Source organism: Camarhynchus parvulus, chromosome 5, assembly GCF_901933205.1.
Source record: "Camarhynchus parvulus chromosome 5, STF_HiC, whole genome shotgun sequence".
Lineage (NCBI taxonomy): Eukaryota > Metazoa > Chordata > Aves > Passeriformes > Thraupidae > Camarhynchus > Camarhynchus parvulus.
The window spans coordinates 39,085,117-39,111,908 of NC_044575.1; the positions used below are offsets into that span (position 1 = coordinate 39,085,117).

Sequence of the window (26,792 nt, forward strand, 5' to 3'; positions counted from 1 at the left end):
AACTGTTTTTCAGCAACAGTTTTAAGTAATGCTCTACCTTTCTTCCAAGCATGTTTGGTTTATTCAGAATATCTCTGGGGTTCAGACCTAACATAGCTCTGACTTGGGTAGATACTGAATCCAAATTCTTTGTCTCAAGGACATAGTGAATCCCAAAGAATACAGAAATAATGATCCCACAAGAAGTATCCATTAAATTGATGAACACCCTTTAGGTGTGTTGTGATGTGCTTCTGCCTGCAAAGATAATGTGAATGCATTTTTCCCTAAAAGGGGGTAGAAAGGGGAAGCTCATCTTTGTAAGTGGAAAGCTTAACAACTGTTTTCACTTTAGAAAGGGAGCCTTAAACATGCCAGTCATGCAAGACTTTTCTCTTGGGAACTGGCAGCTTAATTGCTAGCTGCTAATAACTGCATGTTTTTGGAAAGTGAAGAGGGAAACAAGATAATGTAGAATTCCAGCATGTTCTCAGAATGGGCAGTACATAGCAGGCCTTCAAAGATAGGATTTGCACCATCATTAATATTTTAAAGGTGGTTCTGCTGATCTTGTTAGAAAGGAGTTTCAAGAGAGATTTCTGAGCTATGGGGAGTAGCTCTGGTTCTGTTACTAAACTTCAACAGCCCACAGAGCAGTTTCAGCTGAAGTGTCAGCTGTGGCTAAACACTTGTAGCTGAATGCTTTTACATGATAGCTGTACGTTTATTGCAGACAGTATCCTTAATTATCCTTAAGCTTTCCCCATCTATTGTGGCTATTCAGCTGGTATTGTTCATGCTACAAGTGCTGGCAAGCTCCCTTTGGAGGACAAGGCTGAAGGTGAGCGGAGGCTGATAAAACTTTAGGTGGGCTGTTCTGGGTGGCCTCCAGATGGCACTAGTGCACTTCAGTTGTAGCAATTCGTGGTTTCCCCATACTCCGCCTTTGCAGATTCAGTTGGTGAGAGGTAAAGAACCTGGAGTTACTGAATTATGGCTTCCTATTGAGCTGTTTTGCCATTCATTTTAGTGGGAATTATGTGCTGGGAGACACCATTGTATTGTCTCACATAGCGTAACGCTTTGGTTTAAAGCTGGAGCAAAAGTTTAGCTCTGCAGGAGAGGGAAATGTTTTAACCTTGGGGAATAGAAGCTGCTTTTAATACTTTGCTTAAGGAATAAAAAAACCCATGCTGCTTAAGGGTAGAAACAATTTCTAGTAGAGAACTGGGAGGTAATGTCAGGGCCTGGAATCAAAGGTGGTATAGAAGCAATCCAAGGTGAAAAATACCAGCAGAGCAAAGCAACCTGGTTTTGGAACCTCAGCTAGTGCTTGTGGTGTACTCTGGTGACTTCCATGTTTTGAATTTGCTTTCTGAAGGCAGATAGTCTGTGAAGTGTAGTAATGATGACCTAGCTTAGTGTTTTAATTTTTTGTTTCTATTTTCTTAGTCTGTCTGAAAGGTCATGTTCCTCTCTAGTGTTATGCTTTGCATATTCCAAGAGGAACCTGGCTGCTTTGGTAAACTTGGTGGCCTCTACCAGAAAAGGAGTGCTATGAGGAAACCATAAGATGTAATGATCTTTACAAGGAACAAACTTGGTATACCAAACATTTGTGATGTTTGACTAGATAGTTCCTTAGGCCTTGTTTCTTCTGGCACAGCTAGACTTGTCATGACATGATCTAGAGTGGAATTTGAGGCTTTAGAGCTGAGAAGAAGTAAGAGATTGTGGATCCAACATTTTTGTGTCTTCTATTTCACTTTCCAATTTTCATCTAAAGGAGATAGGAAGGGTATGTACCCAAGTGTGTGTAACAAAGCCTTGAGCTGTTGTGCTGGAAGTACTAAATAACTATTTGGTTTGCCTATGCCAAAGTTCTCTCACTCTTTTTTATTAATTTTTTAAATGCAGTTTTTCAGGAAGATAATGACCTCAAAATGTTTGTGTTGGGGGGGTTTTGTTTGGTTTTTTTTTGGTGTGGCTTTTTGTTTTGTTTGGGTTTTTTGTTTAGGTTTTTTTTTCTGTTTATTCTCTGAAAGAATACTGAGTAGAACGTAGGAAGCACTGATGTTGAGTAGGTTGTTTTTCTAGCTATTTCCACCCCACTCATGTGGAATAGGCTGTATAAGGGGACAGTGCCTCAAGTGAACAGAGTCAACTATCTGACTTCTGGAGAGTTTTTAAGAGTAGTATCAGTGAATGTGCTCTGTTTTTATCTGTTGTTGTAATACAGCTTTTCTAGTCATGCCTTCTTCAAACTCTGTCAAAACTCCTTGCATGTTTTGTGCCTGGTGGACCTTTAGAAGGAATGCTTCTAATAGATTAATTTGGAGATATTCAGTGATCTTTTGGAGGGAGTGGGGTGGGGATTTTCTTTTCTTACTTGAGGCTTGAAATAAGGCTGAAGCTGTGCATAAGACATAAAGCAGCACTGGGTGACTTAAGATCCTCCTGTTGGATTGAAAAGTGTGTTGAACACTTTGCTAGTACATATTAAAAAAGTAGACACGGTGTGCTGCCATACATCTGTTATATTGGCAGATGTTTCGTAACTTTGTACTGGAAAAGACAATTATAATCTAGATTGGTTGTCTGGTGATCACAGCCTGAAGGATTGTAGCTGGGACCTTTGCATTGAAGGTATAGGTTTGGAGATGGTCACGGCAAGCTTGGTCCAGGTTTGCCTGAGGGTGTAACTCTGTCATCTGATCATACATTAAAAATCTTGGTAGTCTTATTTATCTGAGATTTCCAAAGCAGGCAGTGTAATACACTTATTGACATACTTTTTGTATCTTAGTTTGAATAAGAGGTACATTGTTAATAAACTGCAGTCTTAATTATAAACTTTTGATGGTGACTCACCAAGCCCAGTTATGTGTGAGTCCCAAGGCTTCACTTAGACCCAGCTGCTGAATCGGTGCATTATGCTGGTTTTTGGAGGGGCACTCGTGTAAGTGGGGAATGACAAGCCTGACTTGTGCCTGAAGTACAGCTGAAGAGAGCATAGGGCCAGGAATAGCTTGTGCTGTTCTTGAGCCTTCCCTGTTGTGCTGCTTCTCTCTCCTGTCTAACTTCCCCTCCTTCTTCTGTGTGACAGAAAGGAGCCTGGTGGACCTTTCTTGCTTGGTGCCTGCAGGCATGATGAGGGCTTGACACATAGTGTGGGGAAGTCATAGCGAAATGGCTCCTTGTTTGGGGAGACCTCTTGATAGACTGCTTTTTCTCCTAAACCATGTGTAGACAGCCCTATTTCTGAGCTTGGATAGCTGGAGGGGGGTCATAGACCATCGAGAACTTGTGATTCCGTTTTACACTGAATTTGAAAAATAGATTAGAGAAAAAGAATCAAAACTGATCTGAAATCCAAACATTCTTGCAAAAGGCCCAAGGAGCAGCAGCCTGGGGGGACTTTCCAGTGGGACACAAGGGTTTGCTCTGGGATTAGAATGCTGGGCTTTGCAGCACCTGCCACTAGCTGTCATGCTGCCACTCAGCTCACACCACTCAGCCTTGTGACACCCTTCCTTCAGTAGCCTGGCTTCCTAATTTACACCAGCTCCTCTGGGATATTCACCATTTCTATGCTGGATTCCTGTGGTTTCCAAAGAATTCAGGTATTTGCTTTGAGTCGAGGAATTCACATTAGCTCACAGGCTGTGCTTAGGCCAGAGCTGGCTGAGGCAGCTGCAGCAGCCCCATCCCTCTTGCAGTAACCCCTGCCCAGCAGCTCTGCTGCTGAGGGAGTGCAGCTCATTTGTTTCTGCATGGACATCTGGGGTCAGGCTACAGCCACTGCAGTAGGCATTGCCCTGTGCAGAAGCTGTGGAGCAGTGTTATTCACTAAATGTACCTGCTGGGCTTCAGGCCAGTGGATAGACTATCAAGCCAGACAGCTTTATGTTGCTTCCTTACTTTTTAGTGAAGATACTCAGATTCAGATTACTGAGGTGTATAACTACATGACCCTACTGTTGTGCTTAACAGACAGGCTACTAAGCAGTTGTTAAATTAGATCAGCTCAGTTGTTAATGCTGCTGACAGTCTGAACAATGAGAAACCAGACAATGTGAGAAAGAGAACATGAGGGGTTCACCAAATCACAGAGTAGCTGAGGTTGAAGGGATCTGCTCCAACCCCCTGCTCAAGTGGGACCATCTAGGTCTAGTTGCCCAGGACCGTGTCTAGATGGCTTTTGAGTATCTCCAAGGAGGGAAACTCCACAACCTTCCTGGGAGACCTGTACCAGTGCTGTGTTATCCTCATGGTATTTTCTTATGCTCTGAAGGTTCAAAATCTCATGAATGTCAATGCATAAATTGAAAATATGCAAATTTGTTGTGAAAAGATTAAAAAAGTCTTTAGTTTCTCCCCTGTTCCTGCAGACATCTGGTAACACTGCTGCTGGATCTTGTTCTTTTACACAGAACTGTTGGAGTAATTTTATTCAGCTTTGATTAGAGAAACTGCCATCACAGAGGTGTCACCAAAACTGTTTTTTATGTTTAGTAATTCCCTTACAAGCTTTAGCTCCTGTTGATATTCGATTGCTAACTGACATATCAGATCAATGCTGTGAAACATTAATATTGGATGTAGGGGGATTGTGCTGGTCTTTAGACTTCTGTTTTCTGTCCTGTACTGTAAGGAGGAACTATGTTCCCTAAGCAAAGTGGCAGCTCATAGACTAACAGGGAGACTAAAGTTTAATGCATGGGGAGGAGTGAGGGACTGGGAAAGTGACTCCAAGCATAAAACGTGAGGAGCATGCTTGTGAAAGCACTACACTGATTATTTCCAGGACATTTATGCAGGAACTCTGTGTGCAGTCATGGAAAAGTCGATCATCATGTGTGCTTTTTTTGTAAACTCGTTTGAGAGAAGAGGGATTAACTATTCTTTCCTTCTTCCCACTCGAGTCTTTTCCCTTCTCCTCTTCTCAGGCTCTGACTAGATGCCTCAAATAAGCATTCCAGAGCTGTCAGGTTTCATGCAAAACCATGTAACATCTTCTGTAAATATTTAAGGATCCAGTTTACATGTTTCTGAAATGACTTGCAAACTTTACCTTGTGGTTAATTCATTTCCTGAAGCAATGCTGGAGATAAGGCAAAGAGCATTGTAAAATCCCTTGGGTAATGTCCTGCCTAAAATTGTGACAGTGAAAGGGTAGTTGCTTAGGTTAAGGCAGTGTAGGGATGTGGGTTAGGGGCCAAAGTTTGGTGTGGTGGATTTGGGGACTTTTCAGTGTGAGCTCTGACATGTTTTGTAGACTGTTGGGTGAGCAGGGAAAAAGCTTGCATGGTACTTGTAGAGAAGGTGACCTATTGCAGGTTGAGCTTAAGTGTGATTATTAGGCTTTTAATGAACTCTCACAAGAAAGGGAAGGAAGATTGGAATCTGTCAGTGTCTGAATACCAAAGGTGAACCTGAAGCATGACAGGGAGGCAGAGAGCTGGGATGTCTCTGGATGTTATACTATTAGTCAGGAGGTTGAGAGTAGTTCTGGATTCTGAAGGAATTAGTGAGGATTTTTCCCTTAATTTTCTTTTTGTGCTGCCCAGGCTACCTGCTGCTGCTATTGCCACCCTTCTGCTTGCTTTTGATTGCTCTTTCATCCTCTCTCATCCAAGACAAAGTACAGCAGTACAGAGGGAAGGGAAATGGGGAAGGTGAGCTGTGTAGCAGTGCATAGTTGCTGGTAAGAGAATGGGTTGTTGCCTTCATCCAAGCTGCAATGTGCCTGTGTCACTTGGCTGTGACCAGCTGAGACATGAGCAGAGGTATCAGAACAGTGGAATGCATAATTATCACTTCTCTGTTTCTGAGCTTTGAATTCAGAAATGAAAGGCATCTCCTCTGTCCTGCTGGAGAAAGAGAAGCTGCAGTGAAAGGGAGGGAGGCTGCCAGGACTGTTTCCAGTATGACTGCAGCTACCTCTGCCTGGGAGGCTGTATTACAGGCAGTAGTTCGTGTGGAAACTGAACAATGCACAGCCAACCTCAGTTTACCTTTCCTCTTTCCAGCTGTAGTTTTGAGGTTGAAACTCTCCTATAATATTTCTGCTTGGAGGCTTTTGGAATCTAATCTCTTGTAGACCATGTTAGAATGTATCCTTAATTTTCTTAATTTAGCCCTTTCCTCAGACATTAAAATGACAAGATTCATTAGAAGGGGAGGATTTTTGGGAGGATGGGACTGCAGTAAGGCCAGGTAAACAAGTTAATGAGAGTATCTTTAGTATCACTTGGAGTTCATTTTCAGCAGTGAATACAAGCAGTACATTATATCAGGGCATGGTAAGGTGCTATCTGTATTCTTGCTGCTGTGAACTGTGTTACCTCTGTGTAACATATCTCAGAGATGAACCAGGTCAATGCTGTCAGAGAGGACCTTTCCTCCTGCATCATCTTCTCTGGCACCCTCTCCAAGTACTTTGGCAGGTGAAAGAAGGTTCAGTCATTCAACTTTGAAAACTGGTGGTTAGAACTTGTGTAACAGAGAAAGCAAATCTGTATTCAGGCCAAAACAGAGTTGATGTTCTTCTGATGGTGGATGCAGAGCAGACACTCATTCCTTTCTTGGCTACCTGCATAATATTTCACATTGTTAACAATAAGAAGAACTGCTGGTTTAGATGAAGTGGGAACAGAAGAATGCACTGAAGTGGCAGAAAACCTTCCTGTCTGACTAGTAGTGGAAAATTTTACCTTTTCCTGGGTTTTTTTCCACTTGACAAGCCATATAGAAGAATTAAAAGAATTAAGAATTAAAAGCAGTGTGAATCTAATTGTTGAACCACTCAGTCCTCACACACTTTATCAGCAATGCCTATTAAGTTTGTTGGGTCTCTGCATTGCAAGGCCTATGGAGTAGTCCAGAACTTGGACAGGAACAGACCACAGTGGGGGAAAATGACAGTTGCTCAAAGCAGAGTGAGAAGAGATGGTATTAGTAAGCACAAGATAGTGTTTAGATGAGTTTCCCTTGATAAAATAGTCTTTTTTGGCTGAAGGGGGGCCCCCATGTGTGGACAGTCCAGCCTCTGGTTTAGGAGTACTCCTGGATTCCTGTGTGATTGCAGGCTCCCACATAGCAGCATCCACGAGTAATGCTTTGGCTCAGAAGCAGTCGTGTCCTGGCAGATGGGGATCTGGACTCATGTGCTTGTGCCTTCATCACTCTTTGGCTGGGTTATAGCAATATGAGACACCTGGGCATGAAGCCTTTAGTGTTTAGAAAAATAGTTCATGCAGAATATTGCAGTATATGCTTGTGGTAAGTTCTGTTACTAGGAAAACATGAAACTTGCCCTTAATTTTCTGTCCCTGCTTAGCATATAGTTTTTGAATTGCTTTTAGGATCTTGGCCCTTATCTTTTGAGTAACATATATTCTATTCTTAGTAGTGGCCCAGAATGAAATTGGAAAAGAACGTTGCCCTTAAATCTAGTAATCTTCTAAAAGATGGTAAGATTCCTCAGGAGTTTATTCTAATTTCAGGTTAACACCTAGAAAAATTTTACAAGCACTGTTTTTCTATTTTTCACTATTACTGTAAGGCCTTTTCGTATGAGCTTGGTTTCTCTAAAATAACAATAAATTTCTGCTGAAGCAAGACAGTCTGTAGCCTGCAAGTCTCTTCTCCTTCCTGGAGAGAACAAGTCTGGTGGATGAGCAGCATATTTACTACAGGGGCAGAAAGGTACAGTAAAGTATACTCTGAAAAGCTGTAGAACTGTAGAGTGCTGAAGGTAATTGTGACTGGTATTTCAGAGGTAGTAACACTCTTCCATCTCAAGTGAGTGCAAAACACAGAAGTGTAGGGACTGTGGGCTATTTGATTGCACTGTACTTCTGATTCGTTACTACTCTGGCATCCAGAAGCTATTGATAGAAGCTCTAGAAATAGCTTGGATTTTCCATTTGCAGACTTGCACTTAGCATGAAGCTGGTCAAACCAGCTCTGGGTGAATGTATTAAGCTTTGGATTATGTTGTTTAAAGCTTGGGCTTTTTAGATAGTAGATATGAATAATTTAATGTTTTGGAGGTTTTTGGTGCATTGCTGAAGTTGCCCATTATGTCCTTCAAGATGATAGCATCCTAGCAAAAGAGAAAGCTTAGCTACTGGGAGCTCTGGAACACAGTGAGATCTTCTGAATAGACAATCCCCATGGAAATGTAAAATTCTGATCATGGAGCTCAGACCACCTAATAATTAAGGATGGTCTCTGTAGAAGGAAGTTAATGCAAGCATTTGAAGGTACAGAAGTACTTTTGTTTAGAGTATTGTCTGTGTCTGCCAGGGGTTCCTGTTCTTTTATTTGAGGATGAAAAATTAAAAGCATAAGCTGAAAAGCATGGTGAACCTAATTGCCCTGTGCTTGGAAGTACCAAGGGAGACTTGAAATGGCTCTCTGATTGTGCTCAGTATCTTCCAGGATCTGGCTGAAAGTATATTTCAACAAATACTTCTGGTATGTTGCCAGTAAATGATTGTTAAGATGGAGATGATGAAATCATAAATAAGAACCAAATATATGACAGGGCTTTTGTCACTATTTTCAAAACAGAAGTGCTAAATCCAGGAAACTTACAGTTAAACTGAAAAGAAATTCTAATACTTTAAGCTGTGGAAATATGTGGAAAGGGGATCCAAACTTCCAAATGCTTTTGTTGCCAGCTGCTCTGACTTTGTACATAGTTAAAGCTGAGAAAAATATAGTGCAAAAATATTTTTCCCTCTTTTAACCTTGCCACTCAAAATTAGTTATATCACTGGGGGTTTGTTTTCCCCCCTGCTTCCACACATGTATTTAAGGATAAGTTTAAGCATTTTTGTGGATTTGCTGGTATAGTTCTTATGGCAGCAGGCATTTCTCAAAATGGCTACCAAGTGAGGGCAGTAATGGCATAGTTTTAACTGAGAAGTAAGGTCTTTTTGGTTTTTTGGCAGTTCTTTCTAAAGGAAGGATTGTGGGGGTATTTGTCTTTTTTGTTTGGTTGGTTGGTTTTTTTTTGTAACGTGTTAGCTGTCTTTGTTCTGAGCTATGGGAAATAATTGGGGAAGCATGAAGAGAGATGACTATTAATGAAAAAAATTGGAGGTGCATTCTTTTCTGAACATTAATTCATTGCATAACCAGATGACCCAACTTTCTCTCACTCTTCCATTTTCCAGAATCCTGTCTCCTTTTTCCTTCATTGAGGCTTCCCCCATATCTACTCCCCTTTTTGTGCAGCTAACCCTGCTGTGCTTGGTACATACTTTTCCTCTTGTTGGGGCTTCTTTGGACAGCATATATTTGACTCTGCCCTTATCCTTTCTTAATCCCCTTGTTTCTTTTGAGACATTGGCATCTTAAGCGCTTGTGGTACAGGAGGATTGTCAGAGTGAAGGTGTTTTTTCTCTTGTTGGTTTTTTGAACTGGAGATGCTTGCTGTTATGAGCTGTGGTGATTATCAGTGGCTCATGCTGGTCATTCTACCTACCACATGCTCTGGTTTCTGCCCTCAATTTTTTAAAATTGATTTTTCTCCAATGTCTGAGACCTAAAATATGTATTGAATCAGGATTACATGTAGTGTAAGGAAATTATTGCAGTTGGGCTAGATTACTATTGTAGTTCCTTTCCAGCTGCAACTATTCTATTGCATTATATTCACATTCTGTGACATTTTTTGCATGATGTGTCATTCAAGGATAAACTGTATTTTGCATTTGATGAAGTCTCATTACATGCATTCTCTCCCTGGGTGTTGCTGTTGAGTGGTCTGTATGGTGGTCTGTGATTTGTAGTGACAAGCTTGCTGTATTTAGCAAGAATGCCACTTGCTCAAGAAATACTGTGACTTTTTATTCCTCTTTACAGATTTGCAACAGTGAGGTATGACCAGGCATCCAAGAACATTAAAAACCAGTTCATGCATCTGACCAACTACAGTGTCAACAAGAAGAGTGGAGATTATGTCAGGTACTTGGCTGGAAAATGGAACCCATTCTTCAGAGGTTGGGTCAGTTTACCTGGGTTGGTCTAATGCAGATCCATAGAGGTAGGCCAGTGGTGTCAATCTCCTTCTTTCATTTATTTTTAGCTGTGATGATCCTGAAGTAGAGGATTATGGAAACAAGTGGAGCATGAGTGCAATGCTGAGGTACTTAAAACAAGAGGGGAGAGACACTGCAGGTCAGTAAAAATCTTGTTCTGTTATTTCTTTGTTGGATCTTGATCATCTCAGTAGTGTGAATTTTAAGAAGTGAAGGAAGAGCCCCAGTGAGTCCCATTTAGCACCAGAGCAGGGTGGAGGGAAGCATTGTTCCTTACTCATGAGAGCTGTGCTTTTATTCCCTATCCCCAGAGATAAGGCCTAACCCCTTCCTTTTTGCAACTAGTGTTCTGAGACTTTCTCAGGGTGTGTTTCTTAATATTTTACCTACATTTCCCCTTTCTTAAGGTCATTCCATTCCTTCTAAAAGCTTCCCTCCCTCTACTGCTCCCATGGCCTGTTCGGTCTGATGAGTGACCAACCTCTGGACAACTGTGCCAGTTTGAATGACTCTTGGATGTGGTGTCATCTTTCCATGGCTCAGGTTTTTGCTGGGTGTTTTAATTTAGTCTGTGTTTCATATAAAATAGCTCCCTCTTCCACACCTTTGCCAGGTCTGCTGGTAGTAACTGCATCTGCAGAGCAGAATCCAGGTATATCCTTTAAGGGACAATTTACCTGTGATACTGAGGCATCAGTAAAATTACTGATAGCAGCTATGGCCCATATTGCTAATGTTGCCAAGGAACACTCAAATGTTGGAGAAAGGGGTTTGAATCTGGCTTTCAGATGGAAGTGGACTTTTTTTTCCATCATGTGTGTGCATGGCAGTCCAATCCCTTGCACCATATGTGTTCAGCCAGCTGTGAATGTGCAGTTATTAATATTAATACATCTCCACACCTCACCCCAACCTCAAGTATAAAATATACACTCTTAATAATTAAGCAAACTACTGAGCGATGCAAGCAGATTTCTTTAGCTATCTATTACAAGACATGCACCTTTCTCTGATGCATCTGGTTCTGGCCATAGGGAGGCAGAATGCTGGCTGAAAAGTGCGGGCCTTGTCCGGGCTGGCAGGGTTTTGTGCTCTGGGTTGTTTATGTGTGCTGGGGTGTTTCCATGCTGTGTTGGTTCCACTTAGTTGTTTTCTGGTACAGAAGTTCACATCTGAATTTGCTTGCATGATCTTTCTGTAATTGTTCAGGTCCCTGCATGTCATCATGTGAGCATGAGAAATAGTAATTGTAGAACTAAAGTAAACTCTCTAGTCAAGTGGTTTCTAGAAGATACTCTTTGAAGTAGTGATTGCCAGATGTCTGTGTGGATTTGCTTGTGCTCCCTTTGAGGGGTGGGGAAGGCTGTCCTTCCATCTTTATTAACTTCTGAGACTATGACTCCAGTATTTGTTCATTTCTCCCTTCTCTCACTTCTCTATTGCTTGTCCTTGAAAACAAAAGCAGCGAGGTGTTCTTTCTATCGCATGACTCATCCCAAGTCCAGTGTAGAATCCAGGTCTATGTCTAATGTACATCTTTTCTTGCCTTTTGCTTCCTCTGTCTGTGTAGACTCCTGTTCCTGAGCTCTTCACAGGCTCATGCAGGAGCTGGAGAGTGCTTTCTTACTATGGGTTATCTATAGGTCAGCAGGAGTGGGAGCTGTCACCAGTCATAAAATTTTGAAAGGATTTATGAACTTTAGTATGGGAACAGCTGCATTAGAGGAAGGTGCAGTGTCACAACAGTTATCTCATAAAAGTTCACAAGAAAAATTTTTACATCTCAGTGCTATGGCTTATTCCCTGTAGTTTGAGGGCTTATCTCACTAACCCACTCCTGTCTAATTCTTGTTTAATCCTTCCTATACTCTGAGTGGGCAGTGGTCAGACTCCAGCTGACTTGTGCTGGTGTGTTTGCCATATGTTTGTTTACCTGCACTGGACATATACTCACATTTATCATTCTCACATTCTCATTTGTGAGTATTTTTGTACTAAGATATGTATGCATGTGTATTTACTTAGGCTTGCATGGATTTCCAAGCATCATTGCTTTATCATCCATAGGGTCTCATGTGCTTTGATTCACAAAGGTGTATCTCCATTTGCTTATTCTCATGCCTTCCTGGATATTATGTGTTACTTCACAATCTACTTTTTTCCTTTTTCCTCCTCCCCCCCACCCCTCCCCTCCTTGCAGCACTGATGGCCAGCGTGGAGGACCTGATTATCAAGACTCTGGTTTCTGCTGAGCTGTCCATTGCATCAGCTTGTAAAAGTTTTCTTTCACATCGTGGCAGCTGCTTCGGTAAGACACGGGGGACATCTTTGTTGATTGCCTGTTGAGTACTGTTTGGAGCCTCCAGCTTTGTCATGCTAGAGGGAAATGTGCATTCCCTAGTGCAAGAAAGCTGGATACTATTTTGGTTGTTTTGGTTTGGTTTTTTTTTTTTTTTTGGCATAATCCTCGGTGAGGGCAGGGGGCATCGAATCTCAATTCACCTTGTGTCAGCACCATTGATCAGAGTCTCGTGCAAGAAAATGGAAATAGGATGATGAAAAAGGACTTGAAAGGGAACTTGGGGAAGTGCTTTAAAGTTGGTGATTTACCAGTGCCCTTGCAAAGAATGGCTGTGGGTGATTAAACGTGTTTTTAGAGCATTTGCTATTTTCTCTTGAGCCACCTAGCAGTGTAGTTTTGCATTGTCCTGGTGCGTGTGAGGATGGGGAGAGGCCGTGTGTGGCAGGCGGTGCCTGCAGTGCCGGTGGCGGGGATGGATTGAGCGCCGCGCGGGGGCGGCCGAGGCAGCTGCTGGCCCGAGCAGGCGCTGCGCTGGCAGCGGCTCTGCAGAGCTCCCTGCCAGCGCAGGCTGGGAGCAGCTCCAGAAAGCAGCGGCTGGTACCACAGTGTGCCTTCTCCTGCTTTCCAGTGGCTGTTTCCCAACCTTCCCTAAAGAGGCCTCCTCCTGCTCCTAGCCGTCCTTCACTCATGTGGATGCATGCACAGAGATGAAGTCTCAGTTAGTGCTTAAACCAAAGGCTAAGCTTGGCTTAGGCTATCCTGTGTTTAGGTTTTGGAACTTATATTTAAACTAGCTGTGGCAGGTCAAATCCCTTTATGTGGTCCTTGAGTTGCACTTAGATATTGACAATTCTGCAGCTTTCAACACTCCATCATAAATGCATCTTTGGATATTTGAGAACGATAAGACAGTCAGGAATCAAGGAGGCATAACTGATAGGTTGTTTAGTTACCTCCCAAAACTAGCTACCTCTCCCACCATAGTTTCTCCTGGCTGACTCTGATGCCTTTGTTCTAAGTTGAAGGACCTGGTCATACATGGGGATTTATGACTTAGATAATAGTCTCAGTGAAATGGCACTTTATTGGCTAGTTGAAAAAAAGACATGTCAAAACCACTTTAGCTGCCTCTTTTTTTGGCTTCTCTCTTTTCCTTCCTCAGTTGTGCCTCCAGAGCTGTGTATATGGAAACTAATGTTCCTAATGTACTTTCTGCTGGGCCTGGCTCTGAGGTTATCCCACTTCCTGCTGCCTCCCCAGGGCTGCACTAACCACCCTCTCAGATGCTCCCCCACAAATAAACTGTTTTGTTCCATTTATTTCAGTGTAAACATAAATTAAGAGCTTCCCAGGAAAGAGAGCTTAAGTAGGAGCCATACTGCTTCCCTAGGGAGACTTAGGCATTTCCAGAGCTCAGTACTTTCTGCCATCTTCCCCCACAATTAAGTGATGGTCCTTGTCTCAAGGATTTCAACTTCCATCATGCTGTATGGTTCATTTGTCATCTGTGTGTCTTGTTCTGACACTTTCTGGTTGTATGACTTTTAACCTTGTAAATATTCAGTTCTTCTAGCTGGAAATGTTCATAATGGTTTAGTTCATAGTTGTTAGCATGAAGGATAAAACTACAAATGAAGATTTCAAGGCAGCATGTCGAGTCTCAGACAAGAGCCTTTTTTTTTTTGTTCTGAGCTGTGAACAATGAAACTGAGTGTGTGTCCTGAGGAGGGCTGATCATGTGAAAAGTATCTTGGACTTCAGAAACCTTTATCTGAAATTCAGATAGAGAGATGGGTCTTGTTTGGAAAACTTCTAAAAAATATAAGTTGTATTCTACTCTACTGCTTGTAATGCTGTTATGGGGAATAGAACTCCTGTACAATTGCCATTTTCTTCCTAAAAAATTAAATCACAAGTACTTATTTGTCCAGATGAGGTTGCCCACTTAATTTCTCTAATTGTTTAGTACTCCAGTGGTCCTTCAGTTCTTTCACAAGTGTTTTTATATGTAGTGTACTTGTTTCCTGGATTTAAAGGAAGAGAGTTTATTCATGGCTTCTTCATTTTCTGGAACTGGTGAGACAGGCTGATTCCTGCAACCAGTGCATGCCTAGAGAGTGCTAGGTCAGGAGAGTCCTTTTTCTCATGTCAAAACAGAGTGCTGGTGACAGTTTGTGTAAAGAGTGAGTTCCATTTTGACCATATAATGTGAGCTATTTACTGCATTCTAGTAATAATCTAAGGACTTGGGAGGCTCAGTTTTGTTCCTCTGAAGTGCATCTAAGAAGCACTGCAAGTACTACATGATTTTGTTGCCTTGTTCATGCTCTGTTATAAACAAAGTGATCCCAGTCATCTATTCTGTTCTTTGTGATTAGCTAATAATTCCTTATGTAAAATTAAGCTCCTAGTAAAAATTGTTTCAACCAGTAAGTAATTCCAGAGGAAGGCATGCTGCAGTTCTCCAGATCACTGCCCTGTCCTGAAGCTGGTCACCAGCTGAGTTGATGGTTACCTCTGGAGCCTTCTTTAAGAGAAAGAGATAGATAGATAGATTTTGCACTTATTTAAGGGATGTGACGTCTCAGTGTGGGAACAGGAGGTACAATAGGGCTGCGTGTGCCCAAGATGATTACAGACTGCATTTTTCTCCCTCCTGAAGTAAGCATGTCTGGGTAGGCTAGAAAAGGCAGTAAGGCCTGCTTTCAGGCAGAATGAAAAATCTCCCTGTGGGATTGGTTTAGTAGGGTAGGAAATGAAGGCGGCTTGGTGCAGCGCATATTTCTGCCAGCAGCCAGGTAGCACCGTTTTCTGCACTCACTGAAATGTAAGCCTAAAGAAGCAACAGATTGAAGTCCTCTTGTTTCATTTACATTCTAGGAAACCCAGCTGTGACACTGTTGAGCTTGTCTGCAATCAGGAAGGCAGGCCAGGATAGGGTAATGGGCATACTGATCCCACCAAAGCAATGAGTTTCTTATTTAGCTGCTTCCGTGTCTTAAGGCTGAATTGGTTAGGCTTTTGCTTCTAATCACATCTATATTGAGATAAAAGCTAACAATAAACTATTGTATGACTTGAGTGGTGCTGAGCTGGAGCCAAATGCTTTAAAAAGTCTTCATTTGTGCCAAATCACCAGTTTCTCAACTGCCTGTGTTGCTGTTCTTCATGAACATTTAGCTTTCTTAGTGGTGGCAGTTGACCTATTTAGGGGAAGCCTTTTGTAGTTTTGAGCAGTGCTGACCTGCTCCATCATGAGTTTTCCAGGGCACTAAAAACTTGAGATTCTTAAGAAATTTCTGTACACGCTTACTTGATGTGAGGTGAGTCTATGCTTAGTGACTTAAGTCAGCCATACATATACCTCACATATTTCCTATGTTTTTCTAGTTTCTTACATGACATGTCACAGAAAAGCTGAACAGGGATTTCCTACCATTACTTTTTTTTTTTTACAAAGCTTAATCCATTCTATTTTTATAGCCTTAGCATCAGTCTAATGTTGATTACTTTGAAGCTAGTATGTAAAGATGCCATTGGAATCTGAAAAAGGTTGTAGACTCCTCTGGCTACAAGCAGATTGAGGAGGCCTGTACCCTTCATGACAGGTGTTTTGATGATCTGATGGGTGAGGTAGATTTTGTAATGTAACTATATCTTCAAATTTGACTAAACTGTCAGCTGAGTGTGAAGGGTAGAATGAGTTCAAGGGATGAGTCTTCTAGTCATAGCTTTTATAGGAATGGGGGGGGGTCTATCCCTGCACTGTTTTTCTTGTCAATTGTCACTTCATGGCTCTAAATGGTACCCATCTGATATTGATGATTTAGTACCCAGGGCTTGGTTGAAAGACTCAAGATCCCTGTTGCTTCAGAAAGTCTGTTTCTTTAGGAAGTTGTCAGCTTGGTAGCACCGGTATTCTTCCTCAGAAGGCTGGAGCAGACCTAAAAAGCTTTTATGGCTGTTTTTGGGAGACTTAAGAAATGACCAGCCCTGTCAATTTATCATCAATGGACTTCTGATACCAAAGTCAGAATCAGCCCTGGCTTCTCATTCTGTCTTCTGCCACTGGTTCCTGTGGTGGCATTAGGGTCTTCACCAGATAGATGACATCGAAGTGAGGAACACCCATTTATTCTTGCCTCACGGCTTTCCTGGAGTGTAAGAGCTTGAAATCAGAAGAACTTGGGCTAATGAGGTTGGGAAACATTCTCTATCCTTCACTTCGTGTATCTATCTATAAAGTCAGATGGCTTTTATTTTGGTCTCCCTAATATTATATTTTGTTACTTGGGCACTTGAGTTTGTTGAGGATGAAGTAGCTGCATATCTACTCTTATATTCCTCATAAGAAGTTGAGTGATGTCCTAAAGTGGTTACTGGGATATTAACCGCTTTGCTCACTCTGGTATCACACACTGGGTTGAACAAGTTTATACTTTGTGAGTGATAATTTATTACTCAGTAAGATTAGGATTGCAAAGGCAGCCAAATCTGCACCAAGACTCCCATTCTTTGATGTTAGCCTTGAAGCTACTTGTCCCCTCTTATTGGGTCCTTTTCTGTAATAACATAGAGATAAAACCTTTCTCTGTTAAAATAAAGTTCTCTTAAAAAGGGAATTAAACCTTAATATAAAACCAGAATGAATAGGAAGGAAAAATGGAAGACTTGAATTTCAGTGGCAAAATTTCCTTGCATTAGAAATGTGTAACTATGCTCCTACATAAAATGAGGAGATAGGTTTTTATTGCAATATCAAAAAAGTTACATGCTGTGCAATTTTTTTCCTACTGTGTCCCTTCATAACATCAGGTTGTCTCCATTTAATTGTAGAGTATGTACTTTGCAGTAAAGCTTTTTTTTTTCTCCAGGGAACAAGCTGCAAAGAAAGACCAGAATTACGGTGACCCTTTAGGAACTGAGCTTATTCATGCTGTGGAAAAACATGAAAAATTTCTTGCTGCTACTGTGCTCTTGCTTGTGACTTAGTTTCTGTACTTAGAGAGAATAACAAATTCTTTGGGGATATTTTGTAAAAGAGAGTACCAGGGCAGTCTTGGAGAGGATTGGAAGATAAACTTGGAATACGTGGGAGTTTACCAGAACCAAAAAGCCGGAGACTATCTCTCTAGCCTTTGTCTTAGTCTTAGATAATGTCATTGGCAAAAAAAAATCTCTAGCTGAACTGTTGCTGTTAGAGTGCACACTGAAGCCAGGCCTTCTTTTGGGAGTGGGAAGCTCAGTCAGCAGTGACTTCTCTTTGGGCATTAGAGGAGGAACAGGCAGGCTGTTCCTGCTGGGTCTTGGAAACAGTTGGTACCTCCTGATACAATTGCAGTCTTCAGCAAACCGTCGGGGTGAAACATGCTGTTGTGGATTCTAATAGCAAGAGGAGGCACTATGGAAACGTGGTGTCTTAGTTTCTTCTGTTCTTCCCTTAGTAACAGTAGTGGCACTAGGTGGCTTGTCATGAACCTGCCATTGCCACAGTGTGAGGCGTGTTTTGCTCTTTCAGTCGTTGTTCTCTTTACTCTCTTTGCAGGGGGAAATGGCAGCCTTGCTGAAGTTGGTAATTGCAGAAGATATTCTTTTAATTATCCTATGCTTGTGTGACTCCACATCTTTGTCCTGCCTGTGTATTTATTTTTTCAAGCGGTAGTGGAGTTTCCCAGTGAAGGGGTACTGTGACTACTGTGCTTTATCTAGGAAGTACATTTTCCAAATGTGGAAGAGGGCCAGCAAGATATTTCTGGGTAAACTTCTGACTGTTGAGCAGGTCTTTGTGCTAAGCCTTGCATGGAATCTGTGAGGCTTGATTCAATTGCCAGAACATGGATATTATGTAGCTCCTGATGCCCTGAGGCAGCAGAGACATCTGTCTAGGGCTTGTAGATATGTCTCAGAATACGTGAAACTTGGGGCATTATGGAGCAACAGTGGAGACTTCCTAGGAGACCCTAAGTCATTGCAAGTGGCTTTAGAATCTGTGTTTAACAATGGAATTGAGTCAACAGGGATACCCTGAAGAACTTATTGTCCTAATAAATAAGGCAGACACAAGGGAAAGGAATGTGAAGCTCCAGCAGCATGGTTAGAGCTAGCTGAGGTCAAAAGGTTTCCCATGTGTATTTGAAAAAATGGACAGAATGACTAACTGGGTGGGAAAGATGGAGCTTTAAAGAGCCAGCAATTTGCAAGAGAATTGTGTGGGAGAGGAGCACAAAGTCAGAGGAGCCAAAACACTAGGAAAGGGCCTCTGAGGGGCCAAGGAAGGGAATGGCCAGCAGCAAAAGAAGCAGGAGCTAGTCAAAACAAAATGCACTTCTTCCTGCCTGGGGCTGGGAGGCTGTAGACCAGCAGCTGCCGCAGGCCCACTCATTGCTCCCCTGCCTTGGGCATGAACTGCTGAGTTTTCTGTGCTGTTAGTAGTCATGGGTTTTCACCAAACCTGAGACTGTATTTTGAAATAATGTATTAAAGTCGTCAGAAGTTTTTCCTGGTCAAAATGGTCTGCTAATATTTACACTTACTATCCCCACCTTCTCCTTTTCCCTCTACTGCAGCCATTCCTGTCTAGGGAGCAAGAGAGGAAAATGAGAATTCAGCCTCATTTCTTTGGAGCGAACCAGTTCTTTAACTCTCTGCTGTTTTTGTTTCCCATTCAATGTCTGGCTACAGACTCTAGAAGAGTGAGCAGGCAATGCTCTCTGTTCTGCCATTTCCCCCCTTCCAAACCTCCCCCCTGACCCTAGCTTATTGGCTTCCCTTTTTGAGCTGCATGAGCTTTTGCACAGCTGTCTGCATAGGAAGATCTTGTCAAGCAGTCCAGCTCCCCGGAGCCAGCATCAACGTCAGGCAGGCGACAAAAGGCCAGGGCCAGAATTCAAGGAAAGAAACATGGCAAAGAAGTTCTCCTGCTTTTATTCCAGGCACTAGAGAACTGGTTAATTCCATGAAAATCCTTTTCTGCCAATATCCTGTTTTGTGGTGTTTAAAAAAAAAAGTCTAAGTTGCCCTGATGATGACAAAGTCTATTTCTTAATGCTGAAGGAAGGAATTGCATTAATGTCAGCTTCTGATTTACTCTCATCTTTGTGCATCCTTCTTGCAACTCTTTCCAAACTAGAGAAAACATGTATAGAGAGTGAAATAGTAAAATCAGATTTGGAATGGGAAGCTGGCTCCCATCTGACCTGTGCAGAGCAGAACACATCTAGCAGATGTAATATGTTATGACTGTTTTAGAAACTAAGGAAAAAATATTTCTGTTGTGGTTTGCTTCAAAGTGGCAAGCTATCAATAAGCTAAAAAGTTATGGGAGGTTGTCCATGTAGATGGAGTTGCTGAGGAGAAGTCTGCTGTAACCCCATGGGAATATTGCAGAAAACATACAGGAATAATTAAAAAGATGCTTGAAAGAAGCAAGATTTTCTCTAGCTGACTGGAACAATTAATAAAGGGATTAAAAAGTGGACAGGAGAATGAAATTTTGTTGTTTCCAGGATCCAGTGGAAGGAGTAGATTGCACCTGCTATGCTTGTGTCAATTCTATGTGAAAGCAAGTAGTAGAGTTCTGTATGAACTACAGCTTGTGGGCAGTAAAGAGTTTATTTTTCTACATAATACTTTCCTAATATTTTTGTTCCCCTCTTTCTCCCCCAGGGCAGAATATATTTAAGTTTAATTCTGAGGAAGTGAAAATTGCCACTTGAGGAGTTATTCTTTGTTCATCCCTAGGGAGTTTACTGGATTTAATATATATAATTTAGATAGAAATGACCTGGTAGAAACTAATGTTGGATGTTATGTGAATGCTTAAAGATGCAGTAAGGTGAACTTAGTGTCTGCTGTGTTTTCAGAGCTCTATGGTTTTGATGTCCTTATCGATGACACTCTGAAACCCTGGCTGTTGGAAGTGAACCTGTCCCCATCATTGGCCTGGTAAGTGATTCCCAATTTCATATCAGGCAGGGACTGTTGCTGGAGATGGTTGTTGTTGAAATGCGTGGTCCTAGGAGGGCATGGTTTCCTGCTGCCTGCAGATTTTGTTCCACAGCTGATTGGCAGAGAGGATATTCCTTTGCTTTTTTCCTTACAAGGAACAAGCTTACTGCAGCAATAGGTTTTGAAAGAGCCCAGTTGGGATTCCATTTACTTTTTAATTATTTCTCTTCTGTTGTCACTGTTAATGCTTCATAATCTCTCATTATAGATAAATTTTGGAGCTCTGTCAGACTATTGTGTTGGATTTGAATCTTCTTGGCAGATAGAACCCTTTTGATTTTGGAGTCCAAGCAGAGTTCAATCAGTGACACTTGAGTATGTAGAGGAGTTCTTGGGCTCAGTCTAGTACCCTAATCAGATAAATTCTAAAGAGTGAGTGTTGACTTGGCTCTTATGCTGACCCTCATGCTCTAATGGAAATTGAGGATTTATTTTGGTAGGTCTCTCAGCTATGACTTTATGTGGAAGAGGCATAGTTAAGTGTGGTTTTTAAAAATTCTACAACAGTAACTTTTCTCTACTTCAAGAAATGTAACATACATCTATTCAAAGAAAATGTTTCTAGCCCTAAGGAGAGTTTAAACAAAGCTCTGTGTGTCTGCATTAGGACACTAAAAGCTGTGGAAAAGGATAAACAGATTAAGCCATTGCTCTCTGATCTTTACCTATGTATGTGAAAACCACCTAATTTTCTTCTTGTTTTTACCTGTTTTAAGAAGGCAAAGAAACTGTATTGGGAGATATACTAAATACTGATTTAATTCCAGACAAATAATTCCTGTTATCCTCTGTTGCATGTGGGGACAGTGATGCTCCTTTGGACCTGAAGATCAAAGCTAGCATGCTTTCAGATATGTTCACTCTTGTAGGTGAGTGAAACAAAAAAATCCTTCGATCTTTCCCTCATTTAAAAGCAGTAAAAGGTGGGTTTATGAGCTGCATGTTACTAGATGAGTATAACAGATGTGAACTCTAGTTAAGGAGAGCAGCTGTATTTAGCACTGAGAAGTGATATATGGACATTGCAACTTCAGAATAATCATCTGTTTGTGATGCTTAGGTGGTTTTAAGAGTCCCTAATTTGGTATTTGAAGACACTGCTCTCTTTAGCTTGCAGAGTTAGTATTCATGCATTTTTTAAGTTGAATGTGTGGGCTTTGGTCGGATTACTAGGATTGGAGTACTGTCTAGGGCACAGCGTCCCTTGCATCTTGATTTAGTCGCTGGATGTAATTTGCCCTAGTAGTGAAAGAAGTAAAATTGTCATCAGGTATGCTGCTTAGCTGATTAAAAAAACAAGTCTATCTCTGTGCTGCTATTTAGTGACCCATTTATTGGTTTAAGTACTTGGTCTTGAAGCAAGTTTTTATTCATAAAAATGTAATTCATTTACAGTTTAGGATTAAACAAAGCAAGGTATAAAAAAGAAAAAGATCCTTATTGGTCCTTGAGCAGGGACAAGAAGGTCATGTATAGACTGAGATTGTGAACAGAAATGCTAGATTCGTCTTTCAGGGTTTGTCTGTCTTCAAGTTCTCATGCAGCTCTTGGTGCCCATAGGCTTTGTATGCCAGGACCCAGGCCAGCGGTCAAACCGGAGCATTTATCATTCGTCTGAATCTGTCAGAAGAAATCCATACCAGAAGCTGCAGGTAAGTGACTTTTACAAGCCCTGTCTGAGGAGCATAGGAGGAAGTCATTCTCATAGAATTTGACTCACAGGTGAGAGAGGCAGTGAGTGAGATTATCTGGATTTCTAGTATAACTATGGAATTTTTTAACTGTGGGGGTGGTGGGGCACTGAAACTTGTTGCCGAAAGAGTTTGTAGACTCTGTATCCCTGGAGGTGTTCAAGACCAGGCTGGATGGGGCTTTGAGCACCTTGTTTGACTGGAAGCTTCCCTCCCCATGGCAGGGGAGTTGGATCTAGATAACCTTTAAGGTCTTTCCAACCCAAACCATTTTGTGGTTCTCAGGGGATACACCTGTATTCTGGGCTGTTCAGCCACTTTGATTTTGTTATGGACAACAAGCTTCCAGAGCCCTGGAGCTTTATGAATGTCTCTCCAAGACCTTCTCCTAAGTGAAAAACTACTTGCATTTGAAGTTTAAGGCTTCTTTCCCATTCACTTTTGGAATTTCACTTTCTTTCCCATGGATCATTGGACTGAGGCCTCCTGTGTCTTGCTGTGACTGCCCCATGTCTTTTCTGTTGAGGTAGTGCTTTCTCAGCACTGTAATGTGGAAGGACAGTTGTTCTCCATCTCTTTTTGTCTATGAAATGGATTCTATAAATATCTGTGGAAATAGAGCATTCACAAAGGGCAGGGAGATCTGTTACATCACTTGGACTTTCAACTCATTTCTCCTCAGGCAAATAGGCAGATGGTGTTCTTTGACATCTCTGCAGCTGGTGGTGCTGTGATGGACATGCAACATGACTGTGTAGCTCAAGTTCAGTTAGGAAATGACAAGTCATTTTTGTTCAGTGACAGTGTACCAAGACACTGTCCATTTTGGTATAGGGAAAGCTCACAGAAATTGCAATCTTTTGTCTCTTGTAAAACTCAAGAGTCTTTAGTCACTATGAGAGAGGTGAATAGCTGGTAAGATGAGATTTGAGTAACTTTAGGATGCATGTCTGAGTCTGAAACTTCTAAGACAAATATAATAGTGCTTTAAATACAGATCACTCTGACTGTATAGGTGCTCTTTGTAGCAGACAAAATTAGAAATAATTCAAAAGAATTACCCTTTCTTAGAGCAATGGGATCAGATCCTGATGATTTGACAAAATTATACAAGACAGTCTCAAAGTTATGCTGTTGTAAAGAATTGAATTTTAATGAGGCTTTCAATTTTGTTTTACTTAACAAATACCCACAAAGAGATGTAAGGCTGGCCAGTTGAAAGTTGCAAAGATTCATATGACAGTGCATTGGTTATGAGACAGGATTAGAATGGTTCCCCTAACCAACCTATGTTTAACAGGAATAGGTTTGTAATGCAGTGATAAAGTTTTACAGCATTTTTTTTCTTAAGTACCTAAGTGGAAATCCCATGGCTAGGTGTTTAGATCTTTCCATGGTCCCAGAATGTTTTGGCTTGTTATTTGTTGAATACATTCTATCTCAGATTTTTGGATTTTTGATATCTGTTCCAATTTTCTCTTGCAAAGGGTATATGTAATCTTTTGGCTTTTCTGACCACCTTCATGATGTCTGAAGTTTTGATCATTCACATAGACCATTTTTAATCATTGTAAAAGTTACTGCTTGAAAAAGAACTGTTGGTGCCAGTGCTCTTGAATAACTATCTTGAGATGGTTACTCTCTTTTCTGAGTTTCACCAGACTGGACTGCAAGTTTCTTGTGCAATTGCTTTGGTTTGACTCTTTGAGCATTTCTCCCTCTAGGGAAATGAACAATTTTGCTGCTTCCTTTGTAACTTCTTGTTGATTTGGGTTGGAGCTCTTTCAGTTAATTGTAAGCAATGGAGGGACCTTGATCTGTTTTGAGTAGACCAACTGTAGAGAGGAACTTGTCAGTAGTACAGCTAGAAATGATAGATAGGTCTCCTGAGAATCCTTTCTTCCACCATTTGCTCCTCTTGGGAGTTGGAGAAGAGGAAGACACTCTGAATACCACTGAAGGCAAGAAAAATCTCAGCTCTGATGATTGTTTTCTTTTGAACCTGTCCCTGTCCTTAAACTGGTTTTACTTGCAGGCCTGATACCAAGTAAGTAATACAGGGTACTTCTTGAAATTCTGATGTTTCTACACCTGTGTTAGAAAGTTAAATAGTATCTTTTTTTCTCTGCAAGAACTGGAATATTGTTGATAGATTTAAATGAAAGTACTTGCAAAATTATGGGATTTTAACTTTTTGCCTTCCTCTGTTGTATGAACAGTTTTGCTTGACAGCATCTCTTTCTCCTTGATGCATAGCTATTAAATATTTTTATATGGGTGACTTATTTTACAAAAATGTGAATTTTGCTCATCATAGTTGAGTTCAGTGCGCTTTTGAAAACCATATGTCCAGATGCATTCTGCACAGTTGAGCATGTCTGAGGTTAGAATGAATGCTGTGTTTGGAATGGGGACAGGATACATTTGTACAGGATATGAGGAAGATATTAGTGGTTAGCTTTATCTCTGGACTTCAGTTTTCATAGAATCATAGAGTGCTTTGGATTGGAGAGTACCTTAAAGATTATCAAATTCTAACCCCACTGCAATGGACAGGGACACCTTCCACTAGACCAGGTTGTTCCAAGCCCTATCCACCTGTCTTTGAACATTTCCAGGGTTGGCACAACTTCTCTGACCAACTTGTTCCAGTGCCTCACCACCCTTTGCTTATACTGTTTTGTTTAGGGTACTTGCCAGTCCTCAACAAGTCAGGCAGGGATCATAGTGTCTTGGAGAACACAAGATTTTTATTCTCTTTGTGTGTCTCTTGCAGCATCCTGTGTCTGCAGAGTCACAAAGAGCAAACAGCAGATCAGTAAGTACCCTTCAGCTCCATCACCCGTGTAAGGGCTACACTTTCAAATGTTACTGTGTGCAATGCTTTTGGCATTGTTAGTCCCCAGATATATTTTACAGTTTGAGTAGCCTGGGGCAAGGGGATGGGGGTGAGAGGGAAGTCAACATGAGAAGAGGACATGGCACCAGCATGTTTCCATGCAGCAAAAACAAACATTGAAAAAATACTTACATCACTTCTAGTAGCTTAAAAAAATATGTAGGTGAAGCTTGCTGAGAGTCAAGGTCAGCTGGATCAAATCCCTCAAAGTTTTTAAGACTACAAGTCTGATTGATAGGGTAAGCATAGGAGAATCTGTGCAGACAAAATTCAGGTGGCCCTAGAGAAGTAATAATTTTCTTTGAGACAGTCCTCTGAAGGACACTGCAAAAGTTTGAGAGTGAACTGGGTCAAAATAGATGCAGAGGAAAGAAGGATTTCTTAAAGTTAATGGAAAAATATGGGACTATTTTTAGCCTAAGTGAGACTGATCTACCTTTCTAAGTATTGTGTTTGTTACCCTTCTTGCAAGCCATATAGACCAATCAAAATTAGTTTACAATTCTAAGCTATTGACCATGTGGAGGCATGTTAGGCACTATTTTGCTGCTGGGCTTCCTCCACAAATGTAGTAGGAATTGGTTTTTTTTTTTTTTTTTTTTAATGGGGTTTCCCCATCAGGAAGAAAAGGTGGATGAAATCATCTTGAGAACCTAATTCAGTCTATTCCCTGCTGTTTGTCATTGTGAGTAAGTTTAGCTGAGGCTCAGAGGAAAGAGTATTACTGAATTACAAGGTTTTGTAGAGAATAGGAATGATCTTTGTGCCAACTGCTGTCAGTGCATATTAAATTAGAATCATGATTTGGGAACCAAGGATACTTGCAGAATGGGAGATATACCAGAGTGGTTGGATTTATCTATGCTTTTATAGATAAGCTGGGTCAAAGAGGAAACAAGATCTCTGAAGTTGGAGACATTTCTGTGCTACAGCCAGAGGGTATTCTGTAGTGAAACATGGAAAAAACTGTGCAGGAAGTCCAGCAAAGGGAGTTTTCTCTAGAATTTTGACAGCCATGTAGTTTTATCCTCAGGGAGGAGTCAGAGCTGCCCAATACGTAGACATACATTTACTGTTTGTATTTAATGCAATCATCTCTGTTGTGTTGAGACAATGGAAATTATTTCATTGAAGTGTTTCCTTAGCAAAGCAGATAATTTAATAGATTGAAGAATTTCCTGTAATATTCTTTTGGAACAACAGTTCTCACATGATGATGGATTGTTATGGTAATGCCAGGAAATGAGAAATGGTTTTTAAGAGAAGGTTACTTCTCAGGGTTTAAAGAAAGTTGTTAAGCAACATTTTTGAGCTGTGGGTTAGAAATAGAAGAAAGCTTAGAAAGAAAGACTAGAAGTCTTTAAACTTAGTGCCATCCACAGCATCAAGCAAACCTGTTTGATTCCTGGCATTTCTATTTCTTCTACAGATGTTTGTGTCTCCTGCCTTCTCATCCAGATTATTTTTTCTCTTATCTTTTTAATCAGTTAGGCTTATCAAAATGTTACAGCTGGTACCTGCTATATCTGTTTTATCTTTGGATTTTTCTGTGCCAATCACTGCAGTATTACCTATTCTAGTGGAATGCCTGTTGCTTTTGCTGTTGCTTCATCTGCAGATTCTGAGTAGCCGCTTCTCATTTCTATTGAAACGGAGAGAATGGAATTAACTTCCCATAGTCTTTACAAATAAAGATGCTTCCTGATCTTGCCGTGGATTTTTTTGGTCTCTGAGCAGTATGGGATATTCCCCTGGACTTAGCCACCTTAAGGTTTCTGTCATGTTTTTCTCTTCTTTCTAGATTAAGGCTCTCTGTGCATTCTTTGCTCAGTATAGAGCTAAAATAAACTTTTGAATTT

The 26,792-nt window shown here is 41.1% G+C and overlaps 1 protein-coding gene across 9 annotated transcripts in view; it reads left to right on the top strand.

Annotated features, from left to right (window-relative positions):
• Window positions 1-26,792, top strand: part of TTLL5 (tubulin tyrosine ligase like 5) — a 124,182-nt gene that overhangs the window by 12,932 nt on the left and 84,458 nt on the right. For 8 of the 9 annotated variants that reach the window (XR_004060747.1, XR_004060748.1, XM_030948878.1 and 5 more), the window contains exons 10-16: window positions 9,859-9,960; window positions 10,082-10,173; window positions 12,235-12,342; window positions 20,199-20,280; window positions 21,151-21,212; window positions 21,904-21,995; window positions 24,811-24,852. Coding sequence is in view for 7 of the 9 variants with exons in the window: in XM_030948878.1 (XP_030804738.1) it covers window positions 9,859-9,960; window positions 10,082-10,173; window positions 12,235-12,342; window positions 20,199-20,280; window positions 21,151-21,212; window positions 21,904-21,995; window positions 24,811-24,852 (580 nt within the window). In the remaining 2 variants the exon portion in view is untranslated. The remainder of the gene's footprint in view (window positions 1-9,858; window positions 9,961-10,081; window positions 10,174-12,234; window positions 12,343-20,198; window positions 20,281-21,150; window positions 21,213-21,903; window positions 21,996-24,810; window positions 24,853-26,792) is intronic. The other variant, XM_030948882.1, reaches the window with a different exon arrangement.